At 38.8% G+C, this 28,000-nt stretch overlaps 2 protein-coding genes across 2 annotated transcripts; one reads left to right on the top strand and one right to left on the bottom strand.

Annotated features, from left to right (window-relative positions):
- Positions 1 to 4: 4 nt before the first annotated feature.
- LOC101326158 (L-lactate dehydrogenase C chain) lies at positions 5 to 27,989 on the top strand. The gene is made up of 4 exons (XM_019948299.3): positions 5 to 3,234; positions 7,944 to 8,061; positions 14,562 to 14,735; positions 27,795 to 27,989. The coding sequence occupies exons 1-4, from the start codon at positions 3,013 to 3,015 to the stop codon at positions 27,878 to 27,880; spliced, it is 600 nt and encodes a 199-aa protein (XP_019803858.2). The 5' UTR covers positions 5 to 3,012; the 3' UTR covers positions 27,881 to 27,989.
- Positions 26,911 to 27,910, bottom strand: LOC109552239 (WW domain-binding protein 2). The gene is given in 9 exon segments (XM_033861611.2): positions 26,911 to 27,221; positions 27,224 to 27,287; positions 27,289 to 27,351; positions 27,353 to 27,386; positions 27,388 to 27,457; positions 27,460 to 27,500; positions 27,502 to 27,539; positions 27,541 to 27,621; positions 27,623 to 27,910. Coding segments are annotated over 9 exon segments (822 nt in total). The 5' UTR covers positions 27,743 to 27,910.
- Positions 27,990 to 28,000: the final 11 nt, after the last annotated feature.

The following is a 28,000-nucleotide window of genomic DNA, read 5'->3' on the forward strand; positions in this document are numbered from 1 at the left end:
TTTAATAAGAATTAATATATTAAGGGTGTGACTAGAATGACTAGCTGTTTTGTTACCATTTCCATTGTAATCAATTGTTTTAATATAGTAAGGCCCAAAGTACTGAGTTAACTTGATTATAGTGCTGATCATAACTTGTACCCTACAGTTCACACAGGTAACATTCTATACATGAATGTAAAAAACATTATTTGCCAATTGAACATAAGCAGTGGTACTTTGCCACTACAGGGGGACAGAAATTTTTAAGAACCTTTACTCTCTGGAGGCAGTAACATAATGGTACTTAACAATTTTAAACCAAATAGTCCTGGTGGTTGTCTACTCAAAAATTTTCTTTAAAAAAAAAAACAAAAATTTTCTTTAGATTTCCCTTAAAATATTTCTATAACTGTGATCTTCTCCAGGCCTAAAAACCATACTTATAGAGGTTAACTAGAACAACTTTATGGTCATCACTCCTCCAGGATTTTTTTTTCCGAAGTTTCCTTCTTGAGAGCTAGATAAGGGAAAGAATTATGTTTTGTTTTGTTTTTTAATGTGTCTCAAATGTAGAAGGACAAGACTAACCTACATAGCCTTGACAATTAGCTGTTATAATAGGATTTGCTTTCATATAGGCTTTGAAAAGAATAACAGCCTTACGATGTAATTTACATAGCACAAAATTCACCCTTTTAAAGTGTACAATTCTGTGGATTCACATAGTTGTGCAGCTATTACCACTATCTAAGAACTTTTTAATTACCCCCCAAAGAAATGTGCAATTATTCCTATAGCCTTTTGTAGACTTTGATGCATCTTCAGTCTTTAAAAAAAAAAAGGATTTACCCTTACTTCGTATTATTTCATACAATAAATTAGCCAGTATCAACGTGACAAAAAATGCTTAACAGATTTATTAAACTAATCTTTCATGAGTTTTCAGATTTAATCTTACAAAGCTTCCTTACTTTCTGGTACATTATGTGTTCCACGTTCACCTTGCACCTTCCTGCGCCAGGCAAGGGTAGGCCAACTCTGCTAGGAGCCCTGATTATTTTTACTGTTGTATCTCATTCTAGTCTTAATAACCTTGGGAAGTGGATTAAGCAGGACTTAGACTCATCTCACACAAGTTGCCAGTTAATGGAGGAAGCAAAGGGGACGTTCAGAACATGTGCCTTGGGCAGGTATGAATGAAGAACCTCTTTTCACCTAGAGCAGGAGTTTGGTCACTACTAAAATGACCCCTCTTTTGGCCTGAGGCAGGTGTAGAGCTTGAATCTGGAGGTCATCCAGGTCAGCTGTGTCTCGCTCACAGTCCTGTGGTAAATGAGGTACAAGGGCCAGGAGCTGCTGTGGAAGGAAGCACACAAGCAAGTGGTAGTACAGGACCAACAGTCACTGCCACTCCTGTGAACCCCTTGCTTGGGGCTGGTAGTAGGTTGTGAAAAGCGCCATAAGAGAAACAGGAGAGATGTAGGGAGCTGATGGTAGTTGAGACATTAGTCAAGGAAAGCTAGAGGAAGTGCTATTTATGTTCAAAACTGAAAATGAGGAATCAACTTTGAGAGGGGCTGGGGAAGAACTTTCCAGATATATGGAACAGGAAAAAGCTGTCCAAAAGCTGGAGGGAAGTGTGGTGAGTGTCTTGAGATGAAGTTGGAGGGACAGAAGGCGGCCAAGTCTTGAATGTCTCTTAGGTTGTGGTAAAAACTGGTTAAGTGTAATGGAAAGCCATTGAAGGGTTTTAAGCAGCCTCACTGCATGATCTAACTCACATTAAAAACAAACTACAGGCTTTGATACAGAAAATAGATTATCCTTTAGATTCTGAAAAGGATTCAAATGCAAGTGATGACAAAAGATGACAGAGGAGGTTGTGTCCCCTTCTGTGAGTTATAAATAAATCCTTGGCATAAATTAAAATCACCCTTAGAAAACTAGACATGGCCTTTCCTTTTCATTATTACCCTCTGTTCTTTCAAGGGAAATTCAAACTTTATTTCACCACTCAGTCCTGAAGTTATAGAACTTAATCATAATTTTTTAAATTCCTGCAAATAAATGCTCAGACAAGGGCATGTAAGTGCATTGAAGTTTGTTTCTGAAACTCAGGCTGATCATTCCCAAGTCTGCTCTTTCCTTAAATTCCTTTTCGTCCTCGGGGCCCAGGTCCCTTCAGCATGCCCTCTCATAGAGAGGTAAGTTAGGTCGGTTCAGGCCTTGAGCTCTGCCACATATGTCCCAAGATAGCTGCCCATCTTCAATCTCGCCTCCACTAGCTACTATCAATTCAGATTTGGAAGCACTGTCCTCAGGATGCTGGTTTTAGCTGGTCCACTGGAGATTATGGGGCGCTCCCGGGAGAGTTCTTTCCCACGACGACTTCGAGCCTGGCCCCTTGCCCTCCACGTGGTAGTCTGGCCTCCAAAAAGCTTTGCCCTAAAATCAGTCCGAAGCCTAGGCCGGCTGAAGGAAATGAAACAACACACCAACATCCCTCTCTTGCACACTCTTCAAGACCGTCTAGAATACCACCTACCGGTATTAAGAGAACATAACCACAGGTGGCGCGGAACGCCCTCGGGCCAGAGGACAAGCCTGAGCCAATGCGCCTGCGCCCCGGGCTGGCCGGGGGCGGAGCTTGCGTGCTGACGGAGGAGAGCCATGCGTGGGAGCGTGCTTGCGGAACGGTTCAGGGAGTAACTGTTGCTGTGCTTCACACCTCAACGGACTTTGCTGTCTTTTTTTAACTGGTGTAACTTTAAAAAGCAGCCTAACGGCCGTACGTTACACATTCAGACTGCCTATACTGTTGCGCCACGCTAAGCGTTTGTGAGTGACTGGGACTGGAGCGAAAATGGTGGCTGGGGGCAGGGAGAACCTTTAAAAACTTGTTGGTTCCCCAATCCCTAATACGGATAGATAGACTGGTCCGTGTTCCACCCCTCGACCAGGAATTTTTTTCTTTGGCTTCCCCCTGCTCCTGGCTCCAAAATTCTGCAAACTCAAGAGGTAGGTCCTTAGATGTTCAGTGTGGTTAGTACATCGGTAGGTATGAGAGTGATTAATTCAGGGACTTTGATTTCACTGAAATTGCATTATCCCTATCAGGTTCTCAAAATGTCAACTGTCAAGGAGCAGCTTATTGAGAATCTAATTGAAGAAGATAAAGTCTCCCAGAGTAAGATCACCATTGTTGGAACTGGTGCTGTAGGCATGGCTTGTGCTGTTTGTATCTTATTGAAGGTAAGTGATAAGCCTATATTGTGGCTGAAAATGAGTAAGCACTCATAGGTTTTGTAGATGATCATGAGTGCAGGGTTGCAGGGTTAATCCCTTGGAGCAAATAAGTATCATCTGATTTTTACACAATTTAAGAAACATTTATTTGGAGTTTACCATTTGTTAGGCATTGCCAGACTATTTAAATTTATTCCTAGGAGACACACTGATTATATTATTTTGTTAATAGTATAACATTTTCTGTTAAAGTGATTCAGCACTTTGTCTTCCTTGAAGAGTAATGGGTGAAAATCATATTTCCCAATGGCTTATACTTAAAAAAATTTTTTTTAATTATATAAGCATTACATTCTCATTATAAAATAAAAAGTACCAAATTTGATAAAATAACAATGGAAGTCCTTTAATTTTCCTTTCTATTTCCAGAATATGTTTTCATGTACTTGTTGGGCATTTGTATAGCTTTGGAGAAATGTCTGTATCAAATCTTTTGCCCACTTTTATTTTTCTTTTTCATTATTATTTATTTATTTATTTATTGGCTGCACTGGGTCTTCATTGCTGCGTGCGGGCTTTCTCTAGTTGTGGCGAGCGGGGGCTGCTCTTCATTGTTGTGTGTGGGCTTCTTATTGCGGTGCATGGGCTTCCCATTGCGGTAGCTTCTCTTGTTGCAGAGCACGGGCCCTAGGCGTGTGGGCTTCAGTAACTGCAGCACACGGGCTCAGTAGTTGTGGCTTGCAGGCTCTAGAGCGCTGGCTCAGTAGTTATGGCACACAGGCTTGGTTGCTCCGCAGCATGTGGGATCTTCTCGGACCAGGGATCGAACCTGTGTCCCCTGCATTGGCAGGCAGATTCTGAACCACTGCACCACCAGGGAAGTCCTTTTGCCCATTTTTAAATTGGGGTTTTATTTGTTTTTGAGTTGTAGGAGTACTTTTTATATTCTGAATATTAACTGCTTATCAGGTAAATGGTTTTCAAATATTTTCACCCATTCCTTGGGTTTCCTTTTTGCTCTGTTGGTTGTGTCCTTTGGTGCACAGAAGTTTTAAATTTTAATGTAGTTCAATTTATCTGTTTTTACTTTTGTTGCCTGTGGTTTTGGTGTCATATCCAAAAATCATTGCCAAATCCAATGTCATGAAGCTTTCCCTCTATCTTTTCTTGTAAGAGTTTTATAGTTTTGGGTCTTACATTTAGGTCTTTGATCCATTTTTAGTTAATTTTGTCTATGGTATAATGTAAATAGTCCAACCTTATTCTTTTGCACGTAAATATCCAGTTATCCCATTTGTTGAAAATGTTGTCTTTTCCCTATTGAATGATCTTGGCACTCTTGTCAAAAAATATCTGACCATATATGTGAGAGGTTTTTTTCCCCTGGGCTCTCTGTTCTGTTCCATTGGTCTGCATGTCTCTTTATATTAGTACCACACTGTTTTGATTACTGTAGCTTTGTAATAAGTATTGAAATCAGGAAGCTTGAGACCTCCAGCTTCGTTCCTTTTCAAGATTGTTTTAGCTATGCAGAGTCTCTTGAGATTCCATTTGAATTTTAGAATGGATTTTTCTTTTTCTTTTTTTTTTTTTTTTGGCGGTACACGGGCCTCTCACTGTTGTGGCCTCTCCCGTTGCGGAGCACAGGCTCCGGACGCGCAGGCTTAGTGGCCATGGCTCACGCGCCCAGCCGCTCCATGGCATGTGGGATCTTCCCGGAGTGGGGCATGAACCCGCGTCCCCTGCATCGGTAGGCGGACTTCATTGAACGAACTCATTGAACGTCTACATGTTCGACAGTGAGGCAAGAATCTTCTTACTCCCTCTGGGCTGCTAGATAGCAGACTGTCAGACAAAGTCGGAATATAGAAAAGAGATGAAATTAGAGGGTCAGTCAGGAGGTCCAGTAGTTGATTGACATTTCAGTAAGAAATAAGAAAGGGAAGAAAATTATTCAAGAGATAAAAGGACATGAGTTTGCAGATATGAAGAATTCACTGAGGGCTCAACACAATGAATCAATAAAAGCCTACTCCAAGGAATATTATCATGAAATCTCAGAACTCAAATTGTACGAGAAGGTCAGTTGTTAGAGCCCATTTATTTTCTACTAGAATCCATTGTACCCTGGCAAATGTCCAAATGAAGGAGAATAGTTCAGGACCTTGTCTTCAAGTCACATTGATGTAAATTGTGGGATAAATGGAAAGTGATGAAAGATATTAAAATATTCATATTCATATAGTCCACTGATGTGAAGGATCATAAGGGCTGTAATGAATACCATGACACCTGCGTATTTCATGAAAGGTGGACTTTAAAGGTTTTATCAGGACATGTAAAGTTTTTAGGAGTGGATAGCAGTACAACCTACTTCCTTGTCCTGTACAGAGCAAAGTGCCCATAGCAGTTTTCCTTAGATTAATTTTTTTTTTCTATCTCTCTACCTTACTATGGTTACTCAGGACCTCCCTAGAGAAAAGATCCTGGGATACTCTTAACTATTCCTTTAGATTCTGGTAGGCTTAACAATCCCAGGCTCTCTATTTGGAATTATATTTGAGAAATGGCTCATATAGATGTAGTTAATTCTTAAAAATCAAATAAAAACTTTTAGGGATTATTTGAGCTCCGTCTTTGACAGTCAAGACAAATGGGGATGGAAAGATTCCCTTGAGAGAATTTTCTGGTAACCTGTTGAGAAGGGAGATAAATCAAGTTGGAAATATAATTTCAAAGCAGGCTGTGTTGGCTATTAACTTACTGGCACTCAGCTCCAAATTCAGCTTTGTATACTCTGCTTTGTGATGCTGGCGCTGGATCTCCACATAATCGTTTTCTCCTTTGCCAGTTGGCATCTTGTTAGGTTCTGCCAATAGGGAACACTAGAGGAAAGTTGGGAGGCAGGAGGAGAACCATGACCTGCTGCTTCCTGTTTGCTTATTGTTCTGTTCACTGTCATCCCAGCTGTATCCCTTTGTCCCAAAGGTAGCAGTTGGTTCTAACCTCCACTTTCTTTTGGAGCCACCAGCATTGACCTCATCTTGTCCGTTTAGTGGTGTGAGCAGTAGGCAGATTTTGCCTCTTCCAGAGTCTGAGCCTAGTTCCATGAAGCACCTCCTTTAGACTCTCTGCTTCCTCAGCCTTGGGGGTGGTAGCTTCAAGCTGCAGTTACTATCTCTGGGTTACCATAAATGTTCCCCTTCTGTTCTTTCAGCCGTTCAACATCTGTCTAACCAATTCCCTATATTAAATTCCTTCTGTTGAAATGCTTAGAGTGGTTTCTGTTTTTCTGTCCAGACCAGACAGATACACAGATGTAAAAATGGATCTGTAAGCATGATCTGGTTTTCTTATCAGTTAGCTGAAAAGTGATACATGATTCTTTTGGATGAAACTCCTTATCCTTATCCTATTCCTGATGTATGACACATAATTCAGTAAATTTTAGAATTTACAGTTTTCCAGAAAGGCCAGATGGTGCCTGATGTGGAGGGTGGGGTGGGGAACAGTAGTAAATAGGGACTTTGATTCCTTTCCCTTACTGTTCACCTTTGGAATCTGGCCACTGGAATCTGAGGGAATACATTCCTTCTTCTTCTTCTTCTTCTTTTTTGCCACATGGCATGTGGGATCTTAGTTAAACCCGTGCCCCCTGCAGTTAAAGCACAGAGTCTTAGTCACTGGACCGCCAGGGAAGTCCCCTGCATTCCTTCTGTTATAGTTCTATAATAAATTAGAGTATAGTACAGTATATAGAGACTGTGTATTGTTTATGTAACTGGAAAAAATCTCAGTAGAGCTAGCTTCAGATATTACTAAATCCTGGAATTCAGACATATCAAGACACAGTCTCTGTATATCTTAGTCCATACTTCCTCTGTTGGCTTAATCCTTGGGCAGGGTCTTTGTATATGGTGGTGAAGATGGCTGTACAGTTTGTTCTTAGAGTCTTATATCATTAGAGCTTATGATTGCAAAGAAAAACGAGACTTCATTTCTCATCTTCCATTTTCTAACCTCATAGACATTGTGCTCATTTGTTATGCCTGGGCCATATACCCATTTGTGAACTAATTGATGCAGCCAGAAGGAAGGATGGAACAATTGGTTGGGTCTGGTATATGCTTATCTACCCCTAGGTTGGAGGGCGGACGTTAATTGTAATATACTGAGCCACATGAAATGGTTTCCCACAGGTGGCTACCTTTATATTTTGGCCATAAGCATTCATACTAAAAACAACTTCAACCAATTCAGAAATTAGGCATAAGGGTTAAATATAATAAAAACCTTTGAAAGGATTTCATAACTTTTCATTCGTTTTATACTGTTACCTGAAGTGGAAGAAAACCAATTCTAAAAAACTTAACAATTATGCAAAGGCAAAGCAATTAATAATTTTTGCTACATTCTGTTGTTTACCTTAACTTCTGGTCTCTCTAGGCACATTAAAAGACTTCTCTTGGCCATGCCTTTCAGCTTGCAGTTCCCCTACCAGCGACTGAGGGATTGAACCGGAGCCACAGCAGTGAAAGCTCAGAATCCTAACCACTAGGGCACCAGGGAACTCCCATAAAGACCATTATTTTTATACCACTTTTTCTATTAAAAATGTAACACTCCTTTGATTATAAAATAACCACACAAAATTTTTTCTCTTTCTCCTAAAACTGAAATGGGAACATTTTATTCAGGACTTTCATGTATTTTAGGATTTGGCTGATGAGCTTGCCCTTGTGGATGTTGCAGTGGACAGACTGAAGGGAGAAACAATGGATCTTCATCATGGCAGTCTTTTCTTTAATACTTCAAAGTTTGTTTCTGGAAAAGGTTAGTTTTATAAAGTTATTTTCAGAGCTTTAAAAACAAGTAATGAAGTTTATCAAACTGTTGTCAATAAATATAAAATTAAAAAATAGCACTATTGTAATTAGGACATATAGTTTAGAAGGTTAATTTTTTGAAAAAAAACATTCCAGGGGCTTCCCTGGTGGTGCAGTGGTTGGGAGTCCGCCTGCCGATGCAGGGGACACGGGTTCGTGCCCTGGTCCAGGAAGATCCCACATGCCGCGGAGCAGCTAGGCCCGTGAGCCATGGCCGCTGAGCCTGCACATCCGGAGCCTGTGCTCCGCAACGGAAGAGGCCACAACAGTGAGAGGCCCGCGTACCGCAAAAAAAAAAAAAACAAAAAAAAACACCATTCCATTCTAATTGGAGAAAATTTGGTAAATACCAAAACAGTATGAAGAAAATTTTAAATCTCGTCTGTTAATGGTTTTGTTTCTTTCCTTTTTTCATTTGTTTTTTACACAACTGACATATAAATGCTTTTTAAACTTGCCATTCAGTCTTATATATTTTCTCAAGGATATACAGTCTTGAATAGTTTTGTAATATTACTGATACATTTATCTATATTCTTTAACCTGTTTTATTTATTTATTTATTTTTGGCTGTGTGGGGTTCGTTGCTGTGCACAGGCTTTCTCTAGTTGCGACGAGCGGGGGCTGCTCTTCGTTGCAGTACACGGGCTTCTCATTGCAGTGGCTTCTTTTGTTGCAGAGCACGGGCTCTAGGCTCGTGGGCTTCAGTAGTTGTGGCACGCGGGCTCTAGAGCGCAGGCTCAGTAGTTGTGGAGCGTGGGCTTAGTTGCTCCGTGGCATATGGGACCTTCCCGGACCAGGGCTCGAACCCGTGTCTCCTGCATTGGCAGGCTGATTCTTAATCACTACGCCACCAAGGAAGTCCCTAACCTGTTTTTTTGATGTGTGTTTTTAGAGGATCATGTTTCAGGGTATAGTTTGATGCTATAGAAGAGGAAATGGAGAGCTTAGCCCCATTAGCACTAGCATCATGTGTTGGCCAAGTAAGAAGCCTTAGAGCATTAGGAAAAATAACTTTTATCATACACTGATGTATGTAGTGTGCTTTTTGGTAATGTGATTCAACAGATGTACTTTCTACTAGAATCCCTCTTATCTAACATGATTGGAACTGAAAGTGGTTACTTAATTTAAAAATGCCTATTAGAAAGAACCATCATAAAATTTTATATTGACCTAAACATGTTAATGTACTTAGAACTTCATTTGCTGATTTTCTGATTGTAGGGCAAGGACTTTGAGTATGGCTCAGCTGATTGGAGTTTTGCAGTGTGTTTTTTATAGCATACCAGTAGTAATCATTTCTATTTCTTTAAAATACTGTAATTAATTTAAAGATACTCATGAAGCAGTCTAATCACAAAATTCTATTAAATTTTTATGGTTTTTCTCCATTTTTATTTCTCTCATACCTAAGAGGAAGATTTTTAAACAACCTTCTTTTAATATGTCTTTCTAAGGCGTTCAACTTAATTTTCATAGTAACAATCATTAAAAAAATTAATTATGAAATACTTCAGATATAAAAAGTTTTAAGTATAACAAACATCAGTGTATCCAACACCCAGCAAAAGAAATAAAACATTACCAATTCACTTGATACACTCTGTGTGTTACATGTGTTCATATCTCAATCCTGAATGTGGTGTTTACCTTTACCGTGTATTTCTTTCACCCTCATATTTTAGTGATTTACATCATATTATATAATTAATAGATATATCTGGCATAAATATATTTGGGTATAAGCGTGACAGATTCTTGATATGCAGCAACTCATGAGCAGAAGTATACAGATGTACTAGACAGAAGTCTGCTAGTTGAGAGTGTTCAGTGTGCCTTGGGTATCAGTATGTTTTACATCAGTTAATCTGTTGAGTTTATTGAGTGGAGTCAAGTTAAAAGAGCTACTCCTATATTAAAACGCTTTAAAAAATCATTCAGCCTTGAATTTCTAGCCATATGGCAGGATAAGTACCTGAATCAATCCTTTTAGTAAAGGGGAAGAAGTAAAATTATAAAAACATACTTTTTGATTTTATAAAAAAATCAAAAAGAAGATAAATATAAGAAGAGGGACAACATATAGAACTAAATAAGAGTTTAGCAAGGATGCCAGACACAAAATTATTAACTATTAATAATTATTAACTATTAATATTAACTATTAATAATATTAACTATTATTATTAACAATCTATTCAAAAACAAGCAAAAATTTTTAAAGGTATTATTTGTTATCAAATATAGGAAGTACCTAGGAATAAATCTAACAAGACATGTATAAGAGCTTTTATGCAGAAAATAATACAGCCTCATTGAAAGATGTTAAATATCTAAATAAATGAAGAGATATGCCTTGTTCATAAAAGTCTCAATATTGTAAGATGTCTGTTCTTCCCATATTGATTATAGATTATATGCAATCACAGTCAAAACCCAACAAGTGTTATTGTTGTTGTTGTTGTACATAATCAACTAATTCTAAAATTCATTCAGAAATTCAAAGGTCCAAGAATAGACAAGATACTTTTTTAAAACATTGTTAAAAACACTTATTTTGATACAGTCTATCATAAATAAGTCAGTAGAGGTTCCACTCTGCCACAGATGCAGCTGTGCAGTGAGAACCCTGTGCCATCCAACTGGTAAATGTCTGAAAGATGTTCCATTTCACCTCCCAGGCAGAGTGCACACCTTCCATGCTCTTCCTGTCCATTGATCGCTTCCAAATCCAGTTGACCAAATAGTCCTTTATCCCCAAAGCAGGTTCAAAACAGTAGATTCAGGCATTCTTCTCAAATCCCAGGTAAATCTTAAAAGGAACAGAGCTCCAGTGGATGGCAAAGTGCCCACCCTTGAAGAGCTGCTGCAGCCTTTGCTCAGCTTCACCATGGCAACAGCCTGGGCTGCGCAATCAAGAATACTCTTGAAAAAGAACAAGGTGGTGAGAACTTGCTTTACCAGATATCAAGACTTATTACAAAGCTACACTAATTAAGTGCAGAGACAAACAAAAGATCGTTATATAACACTGATCATATTGTAGATCAATGGGAAATTTGCAGACTTATAAATTCTTTTTCTTATGGCAATAGTTGTTTTTATGGAAAGAAATAAAATTGAACCCTTTCCTTTTTAAAAAAAAAATATTTTTTTATTTATTTGGCTGCAACGGATCTTCGTTGCGGCATGCAGGATCTTTAGTTGCGGCATGTGGGATCTTTAGTTGCGGCATGTGGGATCTAGTGCCCTGACCAGAGCTCGAACCTGGGTCCCCTGCATTGGGAGCACAGAGTCTTAGCCACTGGACCACCAGGGAAGTCCCCTGAACCGTTTCTTGATAACACACACAATTCCAAATTGGTTAAAGACCAAAAATATGAAAGGCAAAACTTCAAAGCTTCTGTTTAGAAGATAACATAGAATATCTTTATGACCTCAGGATAGGGAAGAATTTATTAAACACAAGGACACAAAAAGCATAAACAGTAAAGGAAAGAGTATAAAGTTTAGTGTTTATGTTCTTAAAAAGGCACTAAAAGAGTGAAGAGACAAAGTGTAAACTGAGAGAAAACATTTGCAACATAAACAACTGGCAAGGGAATTGTGTTCAGACTAAAAGTACTTGGGTAATAAATAAGATAAATATAGGTAGCCCAACAGAAAAATAGGAAAAGACTTGAACATTTCACAAAAGAAGAAACTCGAATTGCCTATAAATATAGGAAAAGACAATCTCATTAGTAACCAAGAAAATAAAAAGTATATCAATATACCATTACACACCTATTAGACTGACAAAAGTGTGATAATACTAAGTGTTTGTCAGGATGTGGAACAATAGGTTTTCTCATGCATGACATGTAGAAATGTATTATATTAAAACTATGTTTTTTTTTTAAGTTTGTCATTACCTGGTGAAGTTGAACATGAACATATCCCAAACCTAGAAATTGCACTCCTAGGTATATTCCCAAGAGAAATTTGTGTACATGTGTACTAAGATACATGTACAAGGATGTATAGTGTTGTCATTTGTAATAGCCCCAAACTGGAAATAATTCATTGTATAACAATACTAAGTTGATCAATTATGCACTGTAATATTACACAGCAATGAAAGTGAATGAACTAGAGGGACACACATTAACATGGATAAATGTCAGATAATAGTTATCTAAAGTAATACATACCTTATGATTCAAAACAGATAAAACTTAATATGTTATTTGAATATGAATAGGTAGTAAACCTTTTTAAGGTTTTAAGGTAGTATGAGACCAGAATCTGTTATTATGGATCTAATGATCAAGTTAGGGGTATAAATACAACATAACCACAGGAAGATAACATAAGGCACTATAAATAAGGACTATGTGAGAATTATAGGCAGTAAGTGCTATAAAAATTCAGTGAAGTCAGAGTAGTATTTATGAATGATATAATTAGGGGATGCCTGGCAGAGGAATTGGTATTTGAAGAAGCCTTTGCTCCAGATCACTATGGTTTGCTGTCTCTGGGAGGACTGAGTTATATTTAGAAAGGAAAATAAATAACAGGTAAGGAGATGATGGCATTAACAGAATCAGGGTACCTGGAAAATCTGAAATAAAAATAAGACACAAAGCTAGTAAGTTAACTTGTTGGCAGATTGTGAAAAGACTTGATATTTTACTCTGGTATACACTTTAATTGAAGTTGTCGGACATAATATTTCAAATAGTTGATCTGAGCTATGGCGAGATGATTCTGGAGAAGTTGCGAGGCTTTTTGCCACTTTATTCTCTAAAAGTCGGGGGGGAGGAGGGAGAAAACGAGGGGCTGGGATAGAGAGTTACAGAGAGAGACAGAGGTTGAGAGATTACTTCGGATTTCTGTGGTTAGATAAGACTTTATGGAAGATGATGTCAAGCAAGGTCTTTGAGCAAGAGTGAGTAGACTATGTATGCAGAGAGAGAAGAGAACTTCCTCCTGTAGATCTTTTTTTTTTTTTTTTTTGCGGTAAGTGGGCCTCTCACTGTTGTGGCCTCTCCCGTCGGGGAGCACAGGCTCCGGACGCGCAGGCTCAGCGGCCATGGCTCATGGGCCCAGCCGCTCCGCGGCACGTGGGATCTTCCCGGACCGGGGCACGAACCCGTGTCCCCTGCATTGGCAGGCGGACTCTCAACCACTGCGCCACCAGGGAAGCCCTGTGTAGATCTTTTATTTGATACAAGGGAAAGATAATCTCTTAGATTAATGTGAAACTTGCCAGCCTAAGAAATGAAATTCTCTAAGTTTGTCTTTCTAATTAAAATCTTTACTGGGGCAGGAAAACCATTCAGATGTTTACGGTTTATAAATTGGATTAGAAAGATATAAGAATGATCATAGAGATGCAATAGTATGTTTAAAATTAAGCAAATTTCCTTTTCAAAAGAGCATAAAAATAAGTTTTTTTAAAATGGAGATGGCATATAGAGATTTTAGCTAATTTAGTTTTTGACATCCAAATAGAAAATAACTTCTAAGTATATGATAGTTTTTAAAAAGTCCAGTATGGGATAGTGAGCATTGTAACATATTGTCGTTGTTTTTTTTTTTTTAATTTACTTATGTTTTAAAATTTTTGGCTGCGTTGGGTCTTCGTTGCTGCACGCGGGCTTTCTCTAGTTTCAGTGAGTGTGGGCTACTCTTCGTTGCGGTGCGTGGTCTTCTCATTGTGGTGGCTTCTCTTGTTGTGGAGCACGGGCTCTAGGTGCACGGGCCTCAGTAGTTGTGGCTCGCGGGTTCTAGAGCGCAGGCTCAGTAGTTGTGGCGCACAGGCTTAGTTGTTCCGCAGCATGTGGGATCTTTCCGGACCAGGGCTCGAACCCGTGTCCCCTGCATTGGCAGGCAGATTCTCAACCACTGCGCCACCAGGAAAGCCCCTGTCATTGGGTTTAATAGGTGAAACATTTTACAATTGGTCATCAGATTTAGAAGGTAATTAATTTTCTTGTGTGAATCAAGAACTTGTTTATGATCTCAAATACATAAACAAGTTATAATAATAATTTTAAGTAAATAATGTAAGTAAATACATTCTCACTCTTCGAATCATGAAACACACATAAATTCTCAGAGTTCTAAGCTTCTGATTCATATGGTATTTCTAAAAATCCAGAGAGCTGACTTGCAGTGCCTCAGGCCTTAATAACAAATGAGAATGTGGGCTAAAAGCCATGGTAGGTTCTGTTATTATTTTTTTTAAAAAAAGCCATGTGAACATTGGTAAATCATAGTAACAAAATTTCCTTCAGATTATACAAGATAACATTACTATATGGAAAATCTGTTCATCTGCAAATGCCAGACATGAAAGTAGTACTTTAATACCATCATCATACAATAGACTTTTAAAGAATTAAAGCACAGTGATTATGGCAGTCTTGACCAAATAGTTTCTTTTGTTTCCTTCTTTAGATTACAGTATATCTACAAATTCCAAATTAGTTATTGTCACAGCAGATGCACAGCAGCAGGAAGGAGAAAGTCGCCTTGACCTGGTCCAACGTAATGTGAATATCATGAAATCAATCATTCCTGCCATGGTCCAAAATAGTCCTGACTGTAAGATGCTTATTGTTTCAAATCCAGGTGAGTCCCTTCTACTCCGTTTAACTGCATAAGGATGATATTTCCATACCATTCCTTTTTTTTCTTTTTAAAACAATGTCATTTAGGTAAATTTATGACAATAAACCGCACCCATCCAAATACACAATACTTTGTTTTTTTCCAGCTTTACTGATATATAATTGACATATAACATGTAAGTTTAATGCATATAACGTGGTTATTTGTGGTGGGAACTCCACAAAAGAAAGGAGAGAGAAGGTTCACTAAGAGAAGATTTACTCTCTTAGCAACTTTCAAGTATATATATAAAATATAGTAGTGTTAACTATAGCCAACATTAGATCCTCAGAACTTATTCATCTTACATCTGGAAGTTTATATCCTTTGACCAACATCTCCCCATTTCTCCTTTCCCCTAGCCTCTGGCAACCACCATTCTATTCTCTCTTTCTATGAGTCTGGCTTTTTTAGTTTCCACATATGTGATATCATACAGTATTTTTTTTCTCTGTCAGACTTATTTCACTTAGCATAAGGCCTTCAAGGTCCATCTATGTCACAAATGGCAAAATTTCCTTCTTTTTTGTAGCTGAATATTCCATTGTATATCTATATACCACATCTTCTTTAGACATTTATCTGTAGATGGACATCAAGGTTGTTTTCATATCTTGGCTATTGTGAATAATGCTGAAGTGAATATGGGAGTGTTGGTATCTCTTTGAGATACTGATTTCATTTCCTGTGGATATATGCCCCTAAGTGGGATTGCTAAGTCATATGGTAGTTCCATTTTTAATTTTTTTGAGGAAACTCCATACTGTTTTCCATAGTGGCTGTAGCAATTTACATTCCCGCAGGCAGTGCACGAGTGTTCCCTTTTCTTCATATCCTCGCCAACATGTGTCCTCTTGGTGATAGCCATTCAAACAGGTGTCAGGTGATATCTCACTGTGGTTTTCATTTGTATTTCCCAGATGATTAGTGAAGTTGAGCATCTTTTCATGCACCTGTTAACCATTTGTATGTTTTCTTTGGAAAAATGTCTGTTTGGTTCCTCTGCCCTTTTTTTTTTTTTCGGTACGTGGGCCTCTCACTGTTGTGGCCTCTCCCGTTGCGGAGCACAGGCTCTGGACGCGCAGGCTCAGCGTCCATGGCTCATGGGCCCAGCCGCTCCACGGCATGTGGGATCTTCCCGGATCGGGGCACGAACCCGTGTCCCCTGTATCGGCAGGCGGACTCTCAACCACTGCACCACCAGGGAAGCCCCCTCTGCCCATTTTTAAATCGGCATTTTTGGTATTGAGTTGTATGAGTTCCTTAGATGTTTTGAATATTAACCCCTTATAAGATACATGGTTTGCAAATATTTTTTTTTGTTTGATGTAGTCCCAGTCATTTATTTTGCTTTTGTTGCTTGTGCTTTTGGTGTCATATCCAAAAAAATCATTGTCAAGACCAATGTCAAGGAGTTTTTCCCCTACATTTTCTTCTAGGAGTTTTACACTTTCAGGCTTCTGTTTAAAGCTTTAATCCATTTTGAGTTGATTTTTGTGAGCAGCATAAGATATGGGTCCAGTTTCATTCCTCTGCATGTGATTATTCAGTTTCCCAACACCATTCATTGTAAAGACTGTATTTTTCCACTGAGTATTCTTGGCTCCCTTGTCAAATATCCATTGACAGTATCTGCAAGGGCTTATTTCTAGGCTCTCGATTCTGTTTCATTGGTCTATATGTCTGTTTTTATTCCAGTACTATACTGCTTTGATTACTATAGCTTTGTAATATAGTTTGAAATCAGGCAGTGTGATGGTCTATATGTTTTTATTCCAGTACTATACTGCTTTGATTACTATAGCTTTGTAATATAGTTTGAAATCAGGCAGTGTGATGCCTCTAACTTTTTTCTTCTTTCTCAGGATTGCTTTGGCTATTTGGGGTCTTTTGTGGCCCCATATGAATTTTAGGATTGTTTTTTATATTTCTGTGAAAATGCTGTTGGTATTTTAGATTGCATTGAATCTATGGAATGCTTTGGATAGTATGAACATTTTAACAATATTACTACTTCCAATCCATGAACATGGGATGTCTTTCCATTTATTTGTGTCTGCTTCATTTTTTTGCATCAAAGTCTTATAGTTTTGAGTGTGCAGATATTTAATCTCTTTGATTAAATTTATTCCTAAGTATCTGTTGTTTTTGATATTATTGTGAATGGGATTGTTTTCTTTATTTATTTTTCAGGTAATTTGTTGTTAGTGTATAGAAACACAACTGATTTCTGTATTTTGTATCCTGAAACTTCACTAAATGTACTGATTAGCTCTATTAGTTTTTGGTGGGGTCTTTAGGATTTTCTATAAATAAGGTCATATCATCTGTTATCAGAGACAGTTTTACTTCTTTTATTCAAATTTGGATACCTTTTCATTTTGGCTCCTGCCTTATTGCTCTGGCTAGGACTTTTCAGTACTGTGTTGAATAGGAGTGGTGAGAGTGGGAACACTTGTCTTGTTGCTGATCTTGGAGGAACAGCTTTCAGGTTTTCACCTTTGAGTATGTTAGTTGTGGGCTTGTTATATATGGCTTTTATTATGTTTAGGTACATTCCTTCTCTACCCACTTTGTTAATATGATATTGACATGAACAGGTATTGAATTTTGGTAATTGCTTTTTCTGCATCTATTGCAATGATAATAAAATTTTTATTTTTATTCTGTTAATGTGGTATATCACATTTATTGATTTGCATATGTTAAAACATCCTTACATCCCAGGGATAAATCCCACTTGATCATGATTTATGATCCTTTCAATATATTGTTGAATTTGGTTTGCTAATATTTTGTTGAGAATTTTTGCATCTGTATTCATCAGGGAAATTGGCCTATAGTTTTCTTGTAGCAGCCTTATCTGGTTTTGGTATTAGAGTAATGTTGGTCTCATAAAATGAACGTGGGAGTTTTCCCTACTCTTCAATTTTGGGGAAGAGTTTGAGAAGGATTGGCATTAATTCTTTAAATGTTTGGTAGATTCACCAGGGAAGCCATCTGGTCCTGGACTTCTCTTTGTTGGGAGATTTTTGATTACTGATTCAATCTCTTTACTCATTATTGGTCTGTTCATTTATTCTATTTCTTCATTATGTAGTGTTGGTAGGTTTATGTTTCTAGGAATTTATCCATTTCCTCTAGGGTATCCAATTTGTTGGCATATAATTGTTCATAGTAGTGTCGTGATCCTTTGCATTTGTGTGGTATCAGTGGTAAGGTCTCTGTTTTCATTTCTGATTTTGAGTCTTACCTCTTTTTTCCTTAGTCTAGTTTGTCAATTTTAACTTTTCAAAAAGCCAGGTGTTAGTTTCATTGACCTTTTCTATTGTCCTTTTAGTCTCTGTTTAATTTATCTCCACTCTGATCTTTGTTATTTCCTTCCTTCTGCTAACTTTGGACTTGGTTTGTTCTTCTATTACTGGCTCCTTGAGGTTGTTTATTTGAGGTCTTTCTTTTTTCTTAATGTAGGCATTTAATGCTGTATAGACTTCCCTCTCTACGAACTGCTCTTGCTTCATCCCATAAGTTTTCGTATGTTGTGTTTCCATTTTCATTGTTTCAAGATATTTTTAAATTTCCCTTTTGATTTCTTCTTTGACTCTTTGGTTGTTCAGGTGTGTGTTGTTTAATTTCCATATATTTTTGAACTTTCCGGTTTCCCTCCTGTTAATTTCTAGTTTTGTAACATTGTGTTTGGAAAAGATACTTGGTATGTTTTTGTTTTTGTTTTTGTTTTTTTTGCGGTACACGGGCCTCTCTCTGTTGTGGCCTCTCCCGTTGTGGAGCACAGGCTCCGGACGTGCAGGCTCAGCAGCCATGGCTCACAGGCCCAGCCGCTCCGCGGCATGTGGGATCTTCCCAGACCGGGGCATGAACCCCTGTCCCCTGCATCGGCAGGCGGACTCTCAACCACTGTGCCACCAGGGAAGGCCTGGGATCCATTTTTTTTTTTTTTTTGATCCATTTTTATTGTACAGTCAACGACCTCTCCAGATTTGGTAAAATAGTCCTTTAGGTCCTTTTTGCTGGTATCCCAGCTCAGGCCACCAGTGAACAGTTTTCCTGCATCCTCCTTGTTCTTGCTGACATTTATCTAGTAGCCCTCCGTGCCGTTCTGGTTGCCAGCCTGGGGTGCCGTGCTTCCGCTTTCAGCACCCACCGTGACCCCAGTGCCGGCTGGCGACTTGCCTTCAGTGGTGGCCTCGTGTCCGTTGTCGGTGGCGCCCATTGTCTCCATGGGCTGCTCCTCATCCACTTCCGACATGCTAGGCCGTGGCGTATGGCTGCAACCCAGAAGCTTGCCCGGGCCCGTGTGGTGCCTCCGCCTCTAGCTTTTTTCTTATAGTGACTTTGTCTGGCCTTGGTAAATGGGTAATGCTTAGAATCAGTAATAATGGCTCCACTTTCATTTCTGATTTTAGTAATTTGAGTCTTCTCTCTTTTTTCTTAATTCATCTAGCTAAAAGTTGTCAATTTGTTGATCTTTTCAAAGAACCATTGATTTTTTCCTATTGTTTTTCCATTCTCTATTTTGTTATTTCTGATCTTCATTATTTACTTCCATTTGCTAGATTTGGGTTTAATTTGTTCTTTTTTTTCTAGTTCCTTAAGTTGTAATGTTAGTTTGACATCTTTCGTGTTTTTTAATGTAAGCATATATGGCTATAAGTTTACCCTTTAGCACTGCTTTCTCTCTGACCAATAAGTTTTATGTTATGTTTTCATTTTCATTCATCTCTAAGTATTTCCTAATTTCCATTGTGCTTTCTTCTTTGATCCATTAGGTTGTTATAGAGTGTGCTTTTTAATTTCCACAGATTTGTGAATTTTCCAGTGTTACTTCTGTTATTGATTTCTAAATTCACCTCATTGTGTCAGAGAATATACTTTGTATGATGCCTGTCTTTTTAAATCTATGGAGACTTAATTTGTGGCATAACGTAAACGTATGGTCTATTCTCGAAAATATCCCATGTGCACTTGAGGAGAATGTAGATGCTGTTATTGTTGGGTAAAGTGTTCCATTTGTCTGTTAGATCTAGTTGGTCTGTGGTGTTGAATTCTCTATTTCCTTACTTACCTTCTGTTTGATTGATCTATCCATTATTGAAAGTTGGGTATTTAAGTCTTCAGTTATTATTGTAGAACTGTCTGTTTCTCCCTTCAGTTTTGTCAGTTTTTGCTTCATGTATTTTGATGGTCTGCTATTAGATGCATACATGTTTATAATTATTGTTTTATTTTCTTTCATTTTCTTTATTGAACCTCTAATTAGTATGTAATGTCCTTCTTTGCCTACTGTAAACTTTTTTGATTTGAAGTCTATTTTATCTGACATTAGTATAGCCACCCCTGCTCCCTTTTGGTTACTATCTGCATAAAATACCTTTTTCCATTCTGTCACTTTTAATCTATTTGTGTCTTTGGCTTTAAAGTAAGTTTCATGTTGACAGCATGTACTTGGCTTCTGTGTTTTGATCCATTATGTCAATCTCTTTTGATTGTAGAGTGTAATTTGTTTACATTTAAAGTAATTACTGATAATGGGGGCTTCTGTCATTGTGCTATTTGTTTTCTATATGCTTTAGAGCTTCTTGTTTCTCATTTCCTGCATTACTGTCTTCTTTTGTGTTTATTTTTTGTAGTGAAATATTTAAATTCCTGTCTCATTTTCTTTTGTATATATCCTATAGCTATTATAGCTATTTTCATTTTGGTTGCCATGGGGGATTACCTTTAGCACCCTAAAGTTATAATACTCTTATTTGAATTTCTACCAGCTTAACTTCAATAACATACAAAACCTCTGCTTCTTCATAGTTCCATCCTCACCCCTTTTGATTGTTGATGTCACAAAATTGCATCTTTGCACACTGTTTGCCCCAAAATATAAACTAATAATTCTTTTAAATGCAGTTGTTTCTTAAATTTGAAAATGGGAGTTACATACCAAAGTCACAGTAATACTAGCTTTTAGACTAATTTTTTTAATGTATTAGTCTCCTAAATTATGCAGAAAATAAAAAGTGTAAGTATAAACCATTGTTACAATATTACTAGCTTTTATAACTGCCCATGCATTTACCTTTATTGAGATCTTTATTTTTTCACATGGCTTCAAGTTATTGTTTATTTCATCCTGCAGGACTGCCTTGAGTATTTCTTGCAGGACTGGTCTAGTGGTGATGAACTCCCTAAGCTTTAGTTTCTTTGGCAAAGTCTTAATTTTTCCCTCACTTTTGAAGAACAGTTTTGCCGGTATAAGATATGATTCTTGGTTGACAGTTGTTTTCTTTTTATCACTTTAAATATATCTGCCCAGTACCTTCTGGCCTCCAAAGTTTCTGGTGAGAAATCTGCTGACGATCTTGTTTTTCACTTTTCTTCAGTCTTTTTTCTTTCTGTTCCTGAGTCAGTAATTTCCATTGTCCTATCTTCAGGTTTGCTGATTCTGTCTTCTGCCTGCTCAAATCTGCTTCTTAGTCCATCTAGTGATTTTTTTCATTTCAGTTATTGTGCTTTTCAGCTCTAGAATTTTGGGGGTGGGGGTTCTTTTTAGGTTTTATATTTCTTTATTGATATTTCCGTTTTGTTCACTCATCATTTTCTTGACTTTCTCTACCTCTTCCTTTAGTTCTTTGAGTATCTTTAAGACAGTTGTTTTAAAGTCTTTGTCTAGTATATCTGCCATCGGTTTTTTTTCCCCCCAGGGACAGTTTCTGTTGATTCATTTTTCCCTTTGAATGGGCCATGCTTTTATATTTCTTTGTATGCCTTGTGTTTTGTTGTTTTTGTTGCTGTTGTTGAAAACTGGATGTTTGAATCTAGTAATATACGACAATGTTATCAGATTCTATCCCTTCCCCAGGGTTTGCTGGGTTTTTGTTGTTATTGTTATCGCTTTTGTTTTTTGATGGTTGAAGGCTGTTTCTGTGCCAAGGACCAACCTGAGGTGTACTCTTAAGGTCTTTGAGGTTGTCTCTAGGCCTGTGCTTTTCCCTGGGCATACATGGTTACTTTCTAATTTCCCCCAAATATGCCACTGCTTTTGTATGTTCTGGTCTTTAATGTCTGGCTCCCATGAGGGGAAAAAGAAATACTAAGGGAAGGGGGAAAGGGTGCCTGCCCTTTACATTCCTTGGAGGTTACTTTAGCCAGAGGGGGAGAGGCTTGCAACAGTAGTGGGGAGGTGCAACAACAATGGCTTTGCCCTCTTTGTCTACCCCTCTGTCATCAGAAGCAGTAATCAGTCATTAGAGAACAGATCTCTGATATTTGGAGGAAAGGGTGCTTTTCACAGGCTGTGCACAGACTGCTTTCCGTACATGTAAACAGCCCTGCTACTCTGCTAAGGGCTGAAATTGGCTGAAACTAACCACAGTTTAACATACAAACCTTCCCCTGGAAATTTCAAGCTTTCAGAAGACTCCAGAGTTCCACCAAAAGTTATATCAGACAGATTCTGGCAGTGCAGTTATTGTCTAGTTGGGAAGATAGATTCCTGGTGCTTCCTACTTCTCCATCTTCCTAGAATCCTCCAGTATTTAACTAGATTTTTAAACCTAGGAAACTGTTTTGTGAAAAAACAAACTCAAAGTCATCTTCCCAGATACTCCTGCCTTTTTGGAAAGGGTCCATATCTGCTGTTAACCATTCACCCATGACCTGGGTGATTATCTTTGTATCAAGCATGTCCTAATATTTTACACATAGAAAAAAAACAAGCTTGTATACACCTATAATTACCAGGATCTATAAGATCCAATAGGTAACCAAAATCCCTCACCAGATGTTTTGGTAATTCTTAACTAATTGGACTATCTTATTTTGCCCTTTTATTTACTATCACTTGTACCTTATTAAAGTTATTGATAGATGCATTTGTGTGTTCAGTTTCTCTAAAGCAAATTTATTTCTTCTTCTAGTCAAACTATTTCCACATCAATTGGAAGTTTCAGGTCAATATCCCAAAATATCTTTTCACTGTGATAATTTTTATTGGTATGTTTCATTTTCTTAGATTTCCTTAAGGGGACCTACAAACCTTTGTTATGCCACATAGCTTTGGATAAGAGATTAAATTAATGCCTAGCAAATGAAACATATGTTAATATTACAGTATCATTTCATATCTTAACAAAAATGTCCCTTACCCACATATTGTACCATATATTTCCAGTTACAGGGACCACTAGAGACCATTTCCCAGTAAATGCAGGAATCTAACTGATCTGGTGGCTCAGTTATAACCCAGCCACAAAGGAACATGTTTTAGCCAATACTGGTTTCCAGATGTCATGGAGTAGCCCATCTTTATAGGGAGGTCACAGTGTTAGGCTTTTGTCTGCCCAATCCCAGATAATTGTACTACAGGGACTGCTAGTTTCTTTTTCATTTGAAATACTATTGCTATAAGGGAATAGTGATTAAGATCACATTTTCCACTGTAGTCCTGTATGATTTGAATACCAAACACTGCAACACATTACAGATCAGTACTCATTCCAGTTAGTCCTCTCAACAATGCAATGTCCAGCATTAAATTATTTGCCCCTTGTTCATTTAGCAGAGGATCTATAGTTACAAAGAATCCTCAGGATACTGCTAGTACTTATCTAAAAATGACTCAACTCTTTTATGTTATAGCCTCTGATTTTCCAGTGCCTAACTAACAATTGCAGGGGAGTGACATCATGATTTAATAGGCTGTCTTTCCAGGTTCTGAATAGAGCATTTAGTTTACAGCATGGGTCAGTCTTTGTCTTAAAATACCAGCCTTGAAACTGCTTGTTCTCTATCCTCCCTTTTACACCAGCGGTTTTAATTTCATTACGATGGTTAATAGCAACTAAAGGATTATGTTTTTAGCCATTTTCTTCTCAACCCTCTTCTCTTTCTCAAGACATTTTGTTAATTCCTGAGAGGGTAAACCTGTCATCCAGATTCTACTGGTAAGATTTGTCCCCACTTATCTACTGCAAAGCTTTCTTCAACTCATACACCACTAGTCAATCAATCTCTAGGCAAAACTTTCCTTCCTTTCTTTTTACTTACCCCACAGAGTCTTGGTTATATTGAGGATCTGAAAGTTAATTTTAATTTTGACATCAATCCTCTTACCCTCTAGTAGTGCCCCTGGTTTTGGATTGATAGTCAAATCACAGGACACCACAATAAGTGTAGTGCAGGCCCAACTTTCCTGTGTTGAGCTTGTCCATTTACACATCAGTGTAATTTGCTACCGAGTGTGTTGTGTGCAGTCCTGGGGCCTTAAAACCGTGCCTAGGTAGTTGCAAGACCATCTGATACAAATAATGATACTGTACATTGTGTGTTTCTTGTCCTGGATCCTTTTCTCAAAATTATATAAGAGCTAGGTTAAAACTTCTTTGTCCTTTGAGTTTTACGGTCAGTCCAAACCCGAGATCGCTGTTGGTGGCAATGCAAAAATAAAATACATATTTATTGTAGAAAATAAGAATTATTTTCACAATTATACTCCAATAAAGATGTTAAAAAAAAATGTCTCCAGACATTACCAAATGTCCCTTGGGAATGTTTGGTAAGGCAAAATCACCTCCAGCTGAGAACCTTTTAAGTAGACTGGAGAAAGTAAAGCCAGTATAAATAGCTCTTTTGAGGTAAGTGGCTGTGAAATTAAGGAGAGAGAGCAGTAACTGGAGAGGAAAATCAGGGCAAGGCAGGTTTTTTTTTTGTTGTTTAAAAGATAAGATGTAAAGAAGATATTGAAGATAGAAGTAATAAGCAGAGAGGGTGGGATCCAGAGCATTGGTGAAGGTATTAGTCCCAGAAAGGAGGAGGGACAACTATCTTTTTTAATAGGGGATAACAAAGAGAAGATAGGTAGTGAATCATATAGGTTTGTAAGTTTGGCATTGGAAGCATCTGATGACTTCTTTTTAGTGAAAGGAGACAAAATCATCTACTGAAAGTCAAGGGAGGTATAGAAAAATCAGGTGTTTGAGAAGATTTGAAATCACCTTTGTAGATAGTGAGAAATAGAATTTGACAAAAAATAAAGGCAGAATTACTGTCAGGTGGATGCTTGAGGTAGATAAGTATTAATTTTGACAAAAGTTAAAGATCAGCTTTGTTGTGTGGTTTTCTCTAGGGACCTGAGTGCAGGAGTGGAGAAAGTAGATAACTGAATTCATCTGGGTTTGGGTTTTACTTGTGCAGTGTTAAAGGGGGAGAGAGAAGAGAGGAAGACAGAGAGATAGATAGAGGTGTAGGTAGTTTTGGTGTCTATACTTGTTAAAAATGAGTTTGAAAAAAAAAAATGAGTTTGACCTTCTGCTAAAGGGTCACAGTCAAATTCAAGACCGTTGCCCTTAAATGTTATCTACATACAAATGAATAAATTACAAAAAGAAAATGAGTAATAAAGAATTTAAGAAATATTTATAAAAATTAAAATAGGCAAAGGGTCTTAGGGTGTAGCAAAAGAGTTACAAGAAAGGAATATAAATTGGATATGGAGGAACCTCATAACAAGGTTCAGAGTAAGATACTTGGGGTGGGAGAAGGTCCCATGAGCTAAAGAAGACAAGAAACTGGAAAGAAAGGGAATTAGTTCGTTTATCCACATGGACAATGAAGCCACCAAGGATAATGGCACAAACTGGGATAGAGAGAGAAGATTGCTAGGGTCAAAGTCTTTTATGAATGAGATGGAATACTCAAGAGGTTCGTAGACGGTCATTAGAAAGGAAAGAAGAGCTGAATAAGATGGGCCTCAAAAAATAGGGGAAATGGTTTTTGTTTTTAAGAGAGCAAGGGATTAATAATCTGGAAGAGACAGTGAGGGGTATACAGTGGATTCTACACTCTTCCTCTTTTGAGGATACAAAGGGCTGTGGGAGAATAAGCAATTACCCCCAGAGGGCTCCTGAAGAAGAGTCAGGGAGGTGTCAAATGAACGCTCCTGGAAAGAGGTTGAGTAATACGGGAATTTCATAGTCTTTACTGAACAAATCAGTGGATGAGTTATAGTTTATGGGAAATACTTAAACATTTGACATTAAGAGCAAAATCATTTGTATGCTCTTAATCTTTTTTCCCAGTTACTTCATTTCTATTACTTCACATTTTCAGCAAATAAAGTTGCCAATAGAGTTTATTTAACATTAATATATTAACTTGATTTTTTGTCAGATAAATAGGGAATTCTCTTTAAATAACCATTTCCTCACTTCACGGCCAGTCTATGAGGAAAGGAAGCAAATTTCAGTGCATCCAGGGGTCATACTGCCAACCAGGCATGACGCTTAAAGGGAAGAGGATAGGCTAAGGGCGGGGTGGGCAGCAGGTCATGGCAGTACACAGGGCTAGGCCAGGGCAGCCTTGGAGGTCAGGGCCCTTGTTTCCAGTCTACCCAGCAGCCCCCAAATGGCATAATGGCATGGACATACATTTCCAGTTCTAATCCAAGAAGCCCTTTCTAGCAGGAAGAGATGCAGTGAAAGGAGAGAGAGCAAATTCCTGAAACACCAGCACGGAAGGCAGGAGGGCTTTTGCCCCAGCCACGCTGCCTTGTTCCTGATGCCGCCCAACCCCTGGCAGCTCATGTTAAAGCTCTAAAAGGTATTGTGCTACACAGAGGGAGCAACAGAATGACCAAGGACAGGAAAGGGAAGCGGGGGCAGGCAAGTGTGACTGCAGCTGGAATGTGGCTGGGAAGGGAATGTGGGCTGACAGTCTGGTGGGACAGTGGCCTTCCATGGCGAGGCATGGACCAGAGTGGAGTGAATGTGAGTAGAGCCTGGCAGGGGACCCTGAGGAGAAGACATGTGGCTGTTCTGGTGGAGATCAGGAGGTTGAATATAAAGTGGCTACCAAAATGAGGGAGTTGGACTGCAGTGGAAAAGGTGGATAGGGAGTCCCTCTGTGGGCCACTAGAGTAAAGCAGGAACGCTGAGCTCCTGAGGAGAGCCCCAGAGACGGTGAGAGGGAAGCCTGGCTGAGTAGTGCCTGTGGGCTCTGAACTACTATGGGAAGCTGGGAGGCACCACTCCAGGGTCAAGGAGCCTCTCCCTTTCTCAACGCTGGTTCCTGGTAACTTTACAGGCACACCTGGAGGAACAACAAGACCTTCCCATCGCCTCCTCCAGCCCTACATTCTGGGGTAAGAAAAGGCAATGGGTGGTAGGGGGCAGAGAGGTGTGAGAGGTCTACTGGGTCTTCCTACCTTCCAGGGAGGAGGTGGAGGCTGGTTTGTGGGCATGTAGGCATTGTGTGGGTTACCCAGGTTGTAACAGGCTCTAGCAGCTGCCTCTACAGCCTTGGCTTCAGCTGCAGGAGTGGAGGGAACATCAGGGCTGCTGATGGGAGGCTCCGTGGCCCTAGGATAGGGTGGTGGCCATGGCTGCACCCGTTCCATGGCCCTGTCCATCATGGAAGGTCCTGGATAGAAGCCAGGTGGTAGCCAGGAGGGCAGGAGTACATTCCACTGGTGACTAGCGGGGGAATTACATAAACCCTGCTGAGCATGTGAGTACCTGGAAGCTTAGGCTCCACCGGGGGCTTCACCTCTGGAAGCTTGAGAAGCCACCTGTTAGCATCTGTTGTCCAAACTCAGTGGCATCCCCTCATGTAAAGATTATACAAAGCAGAGCCTGCCCAGCCACTTCCTGCTTCTGCCTTCACTGTTCTCTTGATTTTACACCAAACACAGCCTGCTTGATCTCACAGTCCTTCATCAGACTGCATGGCATTCTTCCGCTTAGGAAGAAATATGACAAGGGTAAGGGGTAAAACAGACAGTGCCCTTTTGGGCCCCTTTGAAGGCATCTGGCACATTCTTCATGTCATTAAACACAAGTTCTCACATGGTCATAGGACATTAGGATGCTCTTCGTACTGTTGACGATCACTCTGCTGCCCTCCGAATGATTCTTGAGCTCCATAATCTCTCTGTATATTCTTATTCTGAAGCCGTCTTGCATAGCTGCCTTTCCATATCAGGTTACTGAATAATAACCTAATTTTGCCTTTTAGGGCTTATATGGAATAAAAGAAGAAATCTTTCTCAGTATCCCTTGTGTCTTGGGCCAAAATGGTGTCTCAGATGTTGTGAAAGTTAACTTGAATTCTGAGGAGGAGGCCCTTTTAAAGAAGAGTGTAAACACACTTTGGGATGTCCAAAAAGACCTGATATTTTAAAACCTTTTAATGTTCCATGTTTTATAGAACAGAAGATAGTA

The sequence above is a fragment of the Tursiops truncatus genome, chromosome 8 (genome assembly GCF_011762595.2).
Source record: "Tursiops truncatus isolate mTurTru1 chromosome 8, mTurTru1.mat.Y, whole genome shotgun sequence".
Classification (NCBI taxonomy): Eukaryota; Metazoa; Chordata; class Mammalia; order Artiodactyla; family Delphinidae; genus Tursiops; species Tursiops truncatus.

Excerpts from the sequence above, each read along its gene's own strand:
- LOC101326158 (XM_019948299.3), top strand. The coding sequence starts at position 3,013 with ATGTTCAGTGTGGTTAGTACATCGGTAGGTATGAGAGTGATTAATTCA. Across the intron at positions 3,235-7,943 it reads CTGTTTGTATCTTATTGAAG|GATTTGGCTGATGAGCTTGC; the intron begins GTAAGTGATAAG and ends CATGTATTTTAG. Across the intron at positions 14,736-27,794 it reads GCTTATTGTTTCAAATCCAG|GGCTTATATGGAATAAAAGA; the intron begins GTGAGTCCCTTC and ends TTTGCCTTTTAG.